This window comes from Podarcis bocagei, assembly GCF_964188305.1.
Source record: "Podarcis bocagei genome assembly, chromosome: 18".
Lineage (NCBI taxonomy): Eukaryota > Metazoa > Chordata > Lepidosauria > Squamata > Lacertidae > Podarcis > Podarcis bocagei.
In genome coordinates, this window is record NC_138144.1 from 11,461,045 (window position 1) to 11,474,135 (window position 13,091).

Below are 13,091 nucleotides of genomic sequence, written 5' to 3' on the forward strand. Positions count from 1 at the left end.
CCCCCTCAGCTGCCTCTTCCTCCGCAAGTATCTTGCCCCCGTTCTCCCCATCGCCAGCCAGCCAAGGCGGCTCTGAAAAGCCAGGCGTCTCCAGAAAGGAGACTAGACTAGAATGGCGCATTCGCACTATTTCCAGCTGATTCTGGGAGCAGCTGGGATGCTCTGGGTCTGGCTGGTGGGAGGGATGCATTTGCAAAGGCAGGAAAGTTTGGTGTTGAAATCTCTGGGACTCACGACCAGGCCCAGCCCCAGATCTCCGCCTCCCGTGCCCCATCTGCTCTGGAAGATGTTCCACAAGAGAGCCGGCCTCTCTCCGGCTTCCGAGGAAGGGAGGACGCCTTGCTGGGTGGAAGAATTCAGGGTCCCTGGCAATATCATCCGAGTCTTCCCAGACCAAGGTACGTTGTTGCAAAGGTTTTGATGGGTTTTCTGGTTTGAGATGGCCATGATTTTCTCCCTGAGGTTAGAAGAGGTGCAATCCTACACAGGTCTACTCAGAAGAAAGTCCCACTGAGGTCATATTATAGCTTGCTTTTCTTCACCCAATAAAACCAGAAATGGATTCTGCATCCTCTTAAATTCTCCTAACATTAATAAAATCAGGCCAGTTTGGGGAATAAAAGCAATGTCAGTCCTACTCAGAGTAGACACGTTGAAATTATTGGGCATGGCTAACCGAGGCTCATTGGGTCTATTCTGAGTAGAACTTAGTTCACCAGAGAGCATAGTCCCAAGTCCAGGACAAAAACAAACTTTGTTTTGATTGATGCTTTTTAAATAACTACTCATCAGGCCAGAGGTGTTGAAAGTAGTCTGCAATTATTGTAAAAGCTGTGCTTTGTCTCAGGCTTGTCTCAAGGGGTTGGACTAGATGATTCTCAGGATCCCTTCCTGCCCTACAGTTCTAGGATTCTATGAAATCACAATAAAAACATCGCAGCTGTGGTATTTCCACAGTTATTCCCTGTCCTTATTTTCACCCAGGGATTTTTTAAAAAGGCATTTTTACTGCATTCTGTACATCACCTTGAGACCCCTGTGTGGAAAGTGATTAACAAAGAAAGATAAATAAATTAGCATGAGTGTGGATTGGGCAATATTATAAATACTCATAAGAAAACAATAGCCAGCTCTTCACTATATGTTCAGTTTCATAAGCACAACCTTAAAATAAAGAGAGATTCCTCTCTCTCTCTCTCCCCCCCCCCACTTTACAAACTCCTTTGATCATTGCCCTTTATCTCTCGCAACCCTCCAGGTAATGGCATCAAATTTTTAGCCCAGGATTCTTGAGATGGTTGTATTAACACTTGTAATGGGCTGGAAGTTTGATGTCCTTGTTTGTGAGCTAAATCATTGCATTGTACGTGTTCATAGCATCGTGGAGATGGAAGGGACCCCAATGCAGGAATCTCAACTAAAGAGTCCATGACAGATGACCATCAAAATGCATGTGACAGCCCTTGAGATATTGGAAGATGGCTATCTCCTGTTCGCCAGGCTAAACCTCCCCAACTCCCTCAACCATTCCTCATCAGGCTTGGTTTCCAGACCCTTGGTTGTCTTGGTCGCCCTCCTCTGCACATATTCCATCTTGTCAATATCCTTCTTAAATTGTGGTGCCCAGAACTGGACACCGTCTTCCAGGGGTGGTCTGACCAAGGCAGAACAGAGCAGTGCTTTTACTTCCCTTGACCAGAACATTAGACTGCTGTTGATGAAGCCTTGAATAGCATTAATTTTTTTGTTGCTGCTGCTGCTTCATCACCCTGTGGACTCATGTTTAGCTTGTGGTCCACCTAGACCCAGAGATCCTTTTCACATGTCCTGCTAGGAAGCTCGGCTTCCCCCGTCTTCCTGCCTGAGTGCAGAATCTGACACTTGTCCCTTTTGAAATTCATTTTGCTAGTTTGGGCCCAGTTCTCCAATCTGTTAAGGTCATCCTGAACCCCAGATCTTCTTGCCCAATAACCCTAATATTAAGAGTCTCATGATCCACCCACTGAGTTATGATCTGCAGACTATCAAGGACTGTCTTTAATATCCAGTTTATCACTGACTAATTTTCTCCACTATTCCTCCTTCCCATTTTCTCCTTTATATCCCTATTTTACACACACACAATACCTGCCAACTTAGATTTCACCTCATACCTAATATGAAAGTGGGCTAGGGTCCATGAAAAGCTTATTCCCTCACAAATTTGATAGCCTTCAAAGTGATCTTTGCGTATTTTGCATATGAGGCTAGTTGGAATCCTACACAAACTTAACTTGGAAGTCCAGCTGAACTCAGCGGAGCTTACTTATGAGTAGACATACAAAGGATTAAATCTCCCTGGGCCCAGTTGAGCTTACTTCCAAGTAAATTTTCTTATGGGATAGTGGCCTGGGGTTTGCCACAAGTTCTACTCAGAGTAGAGCAATAGACATGCTAATAGGCTCAATTAAGTTCTACTCAGAGCAAATCTATGCAGCCCAGTGAGCTTAGGTTAATCATGCCCATTAATTTCAATTATCAGTGCAACTCATATTGGATTTAACCCTTTGTTTCCTCTTAACCATTCCCCCTTCCTAATTTGTTACTTTATTAACTGGCTAATCAATTAATCTGTCTTTTAAATAGCTTAACTTGTTGACAAATTACTATTTTCTTGTGTGTTCATTTACTGTTCTGTGTGTGTGTTTATGTGCTTATTCATAAAATGCAAGCCTGATTTAAACACATACATTTACAGTATATATATATATAAGAAGTCAGGCATGATAAACTGCAAAGCTGAAATGGTCCCCACCCCCCAGTCTTACTGAAGGAAAACTGCTCCAACTTTGCAGGTCGTTTGTATGCAAAAATAAAAAGGGCTTTTCTGGTGGCTGGGAAATCCTTCTTCCCCTCCAGCATTTGAGCATCTTTAGCAGAAGCTGCTCTGTGACCAGATGCCTTGAAGGCCTGCTCTTCTCACCTCCTTTCCTCCATCCGCTGCAGAAACCAGAGCCTTGGCCTCTCCCTCCATTTCTATACCTTGGTGAGACTTCTCACAGCCGGGCGATAATGGGCCTCTCAATGCCTGTGAACTCAACTGTTCTTAAAGATAGCTTTGGGTGCTTGGCTCCGCTCACTTGGGTGCCACAGATGTTTCTTGGTGTGAACAGGCACATCAGAACATCTGAGGAGCCGGCAGGATCAGGCCAATGGCCCGTCTGGTCCAGAGGCCGGCCAGCCAAGGTGGGAGGCAGCCATGTGTCTGAACACCAATTGCTGGAAGCCACAGGCGAGAGAGCGGCTCTTGGGCTCCGATCCTGGTGGGCCCTGTGAGAACAAGGTGCTGGACTAGATGGGGCGTTGAACTGATCCAGCAGGACTCCTTAATAATAATAATAATAATTTTTATTATTATTTATATGCTGCCCAACTGACTGGGCTTCCAACAAATTAAAACACAATAAGACACAACAGGACACAATAAGATATTCAGTGAAATGGGTTTTGATACTCTTAAAATAGCTTAGAAACCCACTTGGGCAGGATTTATTTATTTTTATTTAATGCCTTATATATTCCTGCCTTTTTTCTCCAAGGAGCTTGAGGTCTCTCTCCCCCTCCTCATTTAATCCCCCACAACAACCCAGTGAGGTGGGTTAGGCTAGGAGAGGCAGAGGCCGGTGGTCTCCAAGGCCACACTCAGGAAGCTTTAAGGCCAAGGGGGAACTTGACCCTTGCTGTCTCTGAGGTCCTAGTCTGATGCTCCAACCACGATACCACAGTGGCTCTCCCAGCGCCATGCAACAGGGCTGTGTCAGGGACTGGCTGGACACAGAGGAATGGGGGGAGGAACCAGCTGGGGGACCCTCAAGGGAAAAAGGTTCAGAGCCCAGGGAGGGGTGGTTATATGTCTGGGAAAACCCAGATATGTCCTCTTTTTGGGGGGGTCAACATGTCCCCCCGGGCTAATTTTTACATTTCAAGGGAAATGTCTGGTTTAGGGTTTTTTAGTTATTTTCAGAAGGGGTTTGGGGGTGCACACGCATGTTTGGGAGGGTGCTATGACCCAGAAGTGGAAGCGCCATGGCGGAGTGAGGCTGTCACAGCAAAGATCAGGTAGGAGCTGGGGTCCTGCCAGCGCTCGGGCTGCTGTGCAGGTGGCAGCTGCTGCCAGCCCAAGCTGGGGAAAGAGGTACGTGGGCACAGTGGCTGCAGCCCCTGCACCAGCTCAGGCTGACCACTATTGTGTCCTTCAAGACATAGCAACCCTAGTGGTGGTGGGACAATGATGAGCGGACAGAGGGAGAAGACTGGGAACAGATGTCGTCGGAAGAGGACAGGGCTTAGTGGGCTGGGAGAGTGTGAGGCAGAGAGCAGTCCAGACTCAGAGGCAGGAGCTGAAGCAGGAGAGGAGGGAGGCCAAGAGGCAGAGAGGGGAAGAGCCACGGGAGTCTCCCCCTCCTGCTGCGAAAAGCTCCCCTCCCCGCTGGTCTCCCAGAACCAGGAGAGGCATGAAACGGGTGGAGGAGAGGTTGGCTGTGCGCAGGCCCAGTCTCAGATTGTTTGAGGAAAACCCTGGAGACAGCTGTGGGGAGGAGTGACCTTTCGGTCTCAACAACTGATTTTCATGGAGTACAACCACCAGGAATGGGTTGCTGTGCTCATTAGGCCTTATACTCCTGTGCAGATCCTGTTTTTGCTAATAAGGAGTGCACCGTGTGATTTACTGCTGGCTCACTCTTGCCAGGCTGGTCCTTGCCTCAGCATTGTTCCTCCTCTCCTAGGACAATTCATCCACAGCGACAAGCCACAGAGTTGGCTGTGCCTCCAGAAGCGGCTGTACTTCAATTTCTCCACCCTAGACAAAGGGGAGCAGGTGACGATGGCGCAGCTGCAGATCCGTTTCCGCCACAACCAGTACCAGGTCGCCAGTCCGGGCCACCCTTTGGAGCTGAGCCTGTACCAGGCCTCCCAGGCCGCTCTGCGAGGGATGTCCTCACACGCCTACAGCCGGAAGCTCTTGGTGGAGCAAAGCTTCATCCATCTCCACAAGTCCTTTGTCTTCAACCTGACCGAGGCAGCAAAGGTGTGGCAAACCCCTGCCCGGAACCTGGGCTTGGTGCTTGAAATCGCCGGGGGGAAGCTGTGCTCTGGTGCAGATTCCTTCCTTGACACCTCCCTCCTTGTGGTCTCCCTGGCGCACGGTCAGTGCGGGAGAACCCGGAAGCGGCGGAGCACCTACTACGTCCCGACAGCCGACAGCAATGTCTGCAAGCCGCGACGGCTGTACATCAGCTTCCGCGACGTTGGCTGGGAAGACTGGATCATCGCCCCCCAGGGTTACCTGGCGAACTACTGCCTGGGCGAGTGCCCCTTCCCACTGGCCGAGGATCTCAACAGCACCAACCACGCCATTCTGCAGACAGTGGTGCACTCCCTCGACCCTGAAGGGACCCCCCAGCCCTGCTGCGTCCCTGTCCGCCTCTCGCCCATCTCCATCTTGTATTACGACAACGACGACAACGTTGTGCTGAGGCACTATGAGGACATGGTGGTGGACGAGTGCGGGTGCCGGTAAAAGGGGTGGGGTGTTCCCTGGCATGGCTTTGTTGCGGTGGGGCACTCGCGCAGAGGGGCGTTGGCCAGCCTCTCCCTGCTGGAGCTCTGCATTGAGAACCAGATTATCCTGCATTCATGGCCCCTTGGGCTTTAGGTGTGGAGTAGCGCTCGCTTAAACAGAGATGTATTTTATTTTCTGCACCAAAGCAAAGACTGCACATGGGTTTTTAACACTACCTAATCGCTTCCAGATTGTTTTCCTGGGGTGGAACTATTCTAAAAGTTTTAATTCTAATAGTGAATGACATGAAGAAATCTGAAGTTTTTGGGGATTTTTAAAAAGAAATGTATTAATAGCTTCATGGGGGTTGGGGGGGGTCTTCATTTTTTGCCGGTGTGGTTTTGGTGAAGGCTTTTTAAAAGGTAATTGCAATTTGTCATTAAAGCAGAACAAAAGGTGATGATTGGGGTCCCTTTAATCAATGGGGGTTAAGAGCTGAAAATGGAGAGTGATATACAACAACAACAAAGGCTGCATGACTATGTGATTTTGGTCAGTTTCCACCTGGAGAACAAACGCTAGCTTGCTGGCTGAAGGTTACTGAAGTAGCAGGTGGGGAGAGAGCTATCTTAATGGGGGAACCACCTTCTAGGTTAGGGGTGGGGGACTTGTGGCCTGGACTGCAGTTCCCATCACTGCTGGCATTTGGCCACCTTCACACAGAATCATAAAACTGTAGTGTTGGGAAGGACCCCAAGGGTCATCTAGTCCAACCCACTGCAAATGCAGGAATCTTTTGCCCAACATGGGGCTTGAACCCACAACCCTGAGATTGTGAGTCTTATGCTCTGATTGAGCCATTCCAGTGTCATCATACCCATATATGATATAGGGGAGGGCAATAGATGAGGTCTCCCAACAACTCTCAGTATTCTTAAGCAAACTACAGTTCCTAGAATTATTTGGGGAAATCCGATAGTTTATAGTAAAGGTAAAGGGACCCCTGACCATTAGGTCCAGTCGCGGATGACTGGGGCTGTGGCGCTCATCTTGCTTTACTGGCCAAGGGAGCCAGCATACAGCTTCCGGGTCATGTGGCCAGCAGGACTAAGCTGCTTCTGGCGAACCAGAGCAGCGCATGGAAACACCGTTTACCTTCCTGCCGGAGTGGTACCTATTTATCTACTTGCACTTTGAGGTGCTTTCGAACTGCTAGGTTGGCAGGAGCAGGGACAGAGCAACGGGAGCTCACCCCGTCGCGGGGATTCGAACTGCTGACCTTCTGATTGGCAAGTCCTAGGCTCTGTGGTTTAACCCACAGCGCCACCCGCGTCCATGATAGTTTGTAGAGCACTTTAAATGTATGTCGAATGTGGTTGACGGGATGTTGTGCCCCAATATCTTGAATGTCACAGGAAACCCCAGCACATCTGAAGGCTATTTTGGTAACGTATCACATTGCAGAGTTGAACTAGATGACGCTTGGGCAGTGTTAGACACTCATATATATAAGCCAGGTGCCAAATGGTTCCTTAAACCAAGGTTAGTCACCAAAATGAAACATTCAGTTGCTGTTTTGGGGCAAGACAGTTCTAAAGCCTTATTTTTCAAAGGATGGACTGACTGATGAATTCTCAGTTAAACATCTGGCTAGTTCAGATGACTACCTTGAGCGAGGTTAAGAGCTTTGAGAACTGAAAGAAAAGTCACTTCATCCAGAGACAGTCTACATATACACTGGCCTATTCTGACCCTTTTTTCTTAGTGGTGACGCAGGAATATTCTTCACAACTGTGAGCAGGGCAGTGAGGTGAGGTAAGTGAAGACAAGCGACAATTAACACTCGTTGTTCCCTGCTCCTGCTCAGGCTGTACAGAAAAAGCGTTTTGGTTCTTGAAATTCATTCTGACTGTGCAGATAAAATAGATTCTACAGGATGGGGTATTAGTGTGTGAAAACAGTCCAGATCCAAGGATCCCCAGGCAGGCACCTCCAGGTGGTGGAGATGTCAGGCGCCATCCTGGCACCCAGGCATCTTCACTTGGTCAGTGGCCAATAGCCAAGTGCAAACTGTGCCGGGCACCTGGATAATTTCAAACACTGCCTTGGGGTCCTTTCCAACTACAATTCTATGTAATTAATTTATTAATCATTTGTTACATTTATCCACTGCCTTTTCCTCAAACTCAAGGTGGCACACATGGTTCTGCCTGCTTCATTTAATCCCCACATCCTTGGAGGTAGCTTAGGCTGAGAGAGGGCACCCAATGAGATTTTATGGCAGAGAGAGGATTCAAACCCTGCTCTGGGTCCGATGCAAACACTCTAACCACTACACAACACTGGTTAATTAGGCTTGCCTCATTTTGCATGGGAACCATCGGGGTTTTAAGGGATTGGAGGGCATCCTATTTTGGATACAATAATCTGTATTTTTTTATACAAGGTGAGTCCTTTAAGAGAGGCCCCATGGATACAGAGTACACATGTTCCACGGGGCCTCTTTTAAAAGACTCACCCTGTATTATCATACAGGGGACGCGGGGGGCGCTGTGGGTGAAACCTCAGTGCCTAGGGCTTGCCGATCGTATGGTCGGCGGTTCGAATCCCCGCAGTGGGGTGAGCTCCCGTCTTTCGGTCCCAGCTCCTGCCCACCTAGCAGTTCGAAAGCACTCTTAAGTGCAAGTAGATAAATAGGTAAAGCTTTATAGCGGGAAGGTAAACGGCATTTCTGTGTGCTGCGCTGGTGCTGGCTCACCAGAGCAGCTTCGTCACGCTGGCCACGTGACCCGGAAGTGTCTGCGGACAGCGCTGGCTCCCGGCCTCTAGAGTGAGATGAGCACACAACCCTAGAGTCGGACACGACTGGCCCGTACGGGCAGGGGTACCTTACACCCTGCAGCCTTCCTCTGCAGGAGCTGAAGATGCCATGTACTTTCATGGGTGGAGTACCTGCTTGGCAGCAGCATCAGCTGGCTTCCTGTCCAGAAATCCCTGATGAGATTGCCAGTCTGTGTAGACTGTACCGAGGTAGACTGGACAATGGATGGCGGTAAACAGCTTGAGGTTGAATTCTGACAAGACAGAAGTACTGTTTCTGGTGGACAGGGGAAGGCAGGTATGGGTCCTTCGTGGGCTCACTGTGCCCTGGAAGAACCAGGTGTGCAGCCTGGGAGTCATTTTGGACTCTCAGCTATCCACGGAGGCACAGGTTAATTCTACCTCCAGGGTGGTGGCTGTCTACCAGCGTCATCTGTTTTGCATCAATGGAAAGTTCAAAAGCTTTCCCCCTTTTTAAAAGCAAGACAACTTTATGAAGAAGTTGTCAACATTCTTTATAGATGCTCAGCCGTGAGCAAACTTATACCAAGTTTTGCCAAGGACACCTGATCTGCCACCAGCTGAGATAGGCCTTTTGTGGCATGCAGGAGGGATCTTACGTGCCAATGTCCACTTCTGGAGAATCTTAGCTGTCATTAAAACAAAGGGGAAAGTTCCCTAGGAAGGTAAAAAAAGCCTAGAACATGCCAGAGGGGGACTGTACCATCAATGATGCACAAATCATGCAGAAGATTCTACAACCTTTCCCCCCTAGCATGCAGGGAAGCATCTAAGTACAGTGGTACCCCGGGTTAAGTACTTAATTCGTTCCGGAGGTCCGTTCTTACCCTGAAACTGTTCTTAACCTGAAGCACCACTTTAGCTAATGGGGCCTCCCGCTGCCGCCGTGCCACCAGAGCACGATTTCTGTTCTCATCCTGAAGCGAAGTTCTTAACCCGAGGTACTATTTCTGGGTTAGTGGAGTCTGTAACCCGAAGCATATGTAACCCGAGGTACCACTGTATGTGACCCAAGGAAGCGTAATCGTTCCTGGACTCCAATTTACCCAAAGCCAGAATATAAACTCTGCAAATATGTAGAACAGCACCCATGTGTCACCCACCCCCAGCACGCCAAGGGATCATAGAGTGAAAATCCAGGTTGGGCAATAAACACAAGTGCATTATTTGTCTCTGAGTGTTCATTTGGAAGAAGATTACAAAGTTAAGTCTGTAAGAAAGGGTGGCTAAACTGTGGCCAGACTCCAACATCCAGCATCCTATGGGAGTTCAGCTGAATGGCCACAGATTAGGCAGCACTGCCCTGGAAAACCCCCAATAAGATTGGGTTCAACCTGCATCGGAAAACGTTCAGGCTTCTAAAACTAAAAAGTGCATATGGAAAAAAACATACATCATATTACAAAATGTAAGAAAATCCCCAGAGGCTGAATGCAAGAGGCTCTTTATTAATTTGATGACAAACAGATTTTAAAGCAAACTTGAGATGGAAAAAAATAAAATAAAAAAAAAAATAAACACGGTGCTAGCACTGATGTTTTTTCTTTTTTCTTTAAATGGATTTATATAAAAACTCAAAAGGATTTCATTTTAACTGCTACAAAGGGGAGGGGGAAAGTAACCCAGCACAAAGCAGAAGCAAGCAGGTGCTAACTAGCAAAATGTGAGGAGGGGTGGGAGGAATCGGGCAGCCACAGAAGGTTTTTGGGGGGGAGGAATATCTTTACTCAGCAGATCGCCTTGCACAAAAAAGAGACAAAAGCGCTTAAAAGTCTAGCTTTGAAAACCTACACAGCCAACATAGCCTACCCAGTGGGGTGGGAACTGGAGTAACAGGCCCTCCGAGCCTCCCTGCTTGCCCCCCACCTCCCTACAGGTTGTCAGGTCTAATGGATACCACGGAGGCCAAGCACACTTCTTGCAGAAGGATGGGGTAGGGCTGCTCTTTTTCTTTGGTGGGGTGGGGGGAGAAGAGGAGGAACGAGATTCCAAAATCTCTATTCTTTTTTTTTTTAAAGAAAAAAGAAAAAAAACGCAGGGAGTTCTCTTAAGTACATTCATGTTAGGTTAACCTCGAGTTCCTCAGTACACACAAAAGCTAAACATGCTAAGAGCCCTTTGACTGGGGAAAATTAATTCACAAGCAGTTTAAAAGAAGGGGGGGATCACATCTAGAAGGCAGATCAAACTGTTTCAGAGAGGTAAAGGGCATTGCGACATTTATGGATCACCGGGCTGGTGGGGGCAGGAGGTTAAACAGGAAATCCTACTTCAGCTTTTTTCCTAGAAAGCTTTTGATGCAGATAAAAGAATGCTTTTTGCTACAAGTGCAGCAAGGCGGCGCTTTCCCTCCCCCCAAGGGGGTGCCCTTTCCCAGTCGGATTCGTAGCAGTTGTAGTTTGAAGGACCCCACAAGCGAAGGCTTGTGACCCCCCCACCAACGTCGCCTGAAGATTGGTTTAAATGCCTGGCGTTGAACTCACTCCACTGCCGCACTGCTGCACAAAACCCCCAACGACAACCCCCCCACCCCGATATATGCTCCAAGAATGAGACCCACTTCTCCGCAGCCACCTCCCGCTCTCAGCCTGCCCGCCCCACCCAACCTGCCTCGAAAGTATCTTTGTTAAGAGTCTTTACTTCAAAACCAATATAATCCCCAGTTTCCACTACTGTTTTTGGGTGGGAGGCGAGAAAAAGCAGTGTCCTTTTTTGTTCCCCCCCTCTTGGGGGTGGGCGGGGGTGGGCAAAAGGGCAGAGGCACCCACTCCCTGTTCTCGTGAAGCGCATGGAAAGTCTTACAGAAAAGAAAAACAACAACAACCACTTGTTGTCATCACACAGAGCAGAGCCCAGGCAGAAGCCAATTGAAAGCAAGACAAAAACACACACACTTGAACCATCTTCTGCCTCGCTGCAGGGATGTGCTGGCTTTCCTTGCTCACTGCTACCCTACCATCTGAAGAAGAGGCTGATTGACTGAAATCACACTGAAAAAAGATCTTAAAAAGAGTGGTGTTCTAATTTTTAAGCGTTAAACTTTATATATATATATCTTTTTTTTTAAGCTTCTCAGAACAAGGATTTCCCCCCCGCCCAGGTCCACTACTAAGATTTCAGAGACAAACTTCTAAAAAAATATCCAGTGCTTCTTTTGCAAGAATCTTTTTCTTTTTAAGGGGAAAAAAAGGAAAAAAAGAAACACCCCATCTTATTTAAGTCCATTCAGGACGCGGGTGACACCACACACATGTGAGGTTCGAAGCTGGATCCTGGACAGCAAAACCACACATCTCAGAGTAGAGTACCAGCCGGCTGGCTTTCCCACGAGCTCGGAAGGATTGGGGTCCTCTTGGGTGGATGAGGCTGGTGATGATGATGATGGTACACTTGCTCCTTTAAGAAGATGCCAACAGATGCCACTTCTGGTTAAAAGGGGGAAAAGAGAGATGGGTACGCAAACAACTCTGAGATGGGGGTTTTCCTCTCCCCGCCCTGCTCACAAGAACAGAAGCTTGCTTCCAAGGCTCCTCTCTCTCTCTCTCTCTCTGAATCTCTCTCTCTCTCAGTGTGTGTTGATGGGGGGGAAGGACAGGGAACTCTGCTGACCACTCTGCTCTTCTGGGGCGAGTTGACTCCCCCTCCCAGCGAGGCGCCAGTCGGTCCTCCGTTGCTCTCTCTCTTCCCACCTCCGTCTGGTCAATCTCCTTGTCTCAGTGAGCTAGCAGTGGGCTCTCTCTCTCCCTCTCGCTCGCGTGCTCTTCGCTCTCCTCTCCGTTGGTTTCTCTCTTCCTCTCCCTCTTCCTCTCTCTCTCCTGTTGCTCTCACAGAGTTGCTTCAGTTTTAGCAGTGGAAAACAGGTATCCATTTTATTTTATTTTTATTACCCAGAATAAAATGCTGTTGAACTAAGCTCCACATCAGCTTAGCTCTTCTCCTTCAACCTAAGTCAGGGAAAGAAAAGGGAAATGCCATTACTGTCACAAGCCATGGCTGTGGGTTGTGAGAAAGGCTTTTCTGAGCACATAAATGGCTCAGTGGACAGAACCCAAAGCAGTTTGGAGGATGCAGATTCCGTGGCTACAAACAGCCTCTACTATTAGGCCCAGCAGGTACCAATTTTTCTCCACCACTCAATACAAGACTTGTTTAAGGCAAGAGTTTCTCCACCTCCCCGCTGGTGCCTGGTGGATAATAATAATTATTAAAAATTTTATTCTCTATACTCCACCCATCTGGCTGGGTTGCCCCAGCCACTCTGAGTGGCTTCCAACACATATAAAAACGTAACATCAAACTTTAAAAACTTCCCTAAACAGAGCTGCCTTCAGATGTCTTCTAAAAGTCAAATAGTTATTTCCTTGACATCTGCTGGGAGGGCATTCCAAAGGGCGGGTGCCACTACCCAGAAGGCCCTCTGCCTGGTTCCCTGTAACCTCACTTCTTGCAGTGAGGGAACCACCAGAAGGCCCTCGGAGCTGGACCTCAGTGTCTGGGCTAAACGATGGGGGTGGAGACGCTCCTTCAGGTATAAAGAGCCAAGGCCGTTTAGGGCTTTAAAGGTCAGCACCAACACTTTGAATTGTGCTTTATCTAGGATGCCTCTAGGTAAAGCTCACAAGCCAGGTGGGAGGAAGATGCCTGCCTCCAGCAGGTTCTGCAGATCTGGGACTGCTGCCTCTGACTGGGGGTGACATTCAGGTATCAG

General features: G+C 48.4%; 2 protein-coding genes across 4 annotated transcripts in view; one reads left to right on the forward strand and one right to left on the reverse strand.

Annotated features, from left to right (window-relative positions):
• The first annotated feature begins 62 nt into the window (after positions 1–62).
• Positions 63–6,156, forward strand: GDF1 (growth differentiation factor 1). The gene is made up of 2 exons (XM_081177489.1): positions 63–398; positions 4,767–6,156. Exons 1-2 carry the CDS (start codon positions 113–115, stop codon positions 5,558–5,560), a joined length of 1,080 nt encoding a protein of 359 aa, XP_081033615.1. The 5' UTR covers positions 63–112; the 3' UTR covers positions 5,561–6,156.
• A 3,655-nt stretch (positions 6,157–9,811) lies between these two features.
• Positions 9,812–13,091, reverse strand: part of UPF1 (UPF1 RNA helicase and ATPase) — a 31,388-nt gene continuing 28,108 nt past the window's right edge. For all 3 annotated transcript variants that reach the window (XM_081177631.1, XM_081177630.1, XM_081177629.1), the window contains exon 24: positions 9,812–12,327. The gene's annotated coding sequence lies outside the window, so the exon portion shown is untranslated. The remainder of the gene's footprint in view (positions 12,328–13,091) is intronic.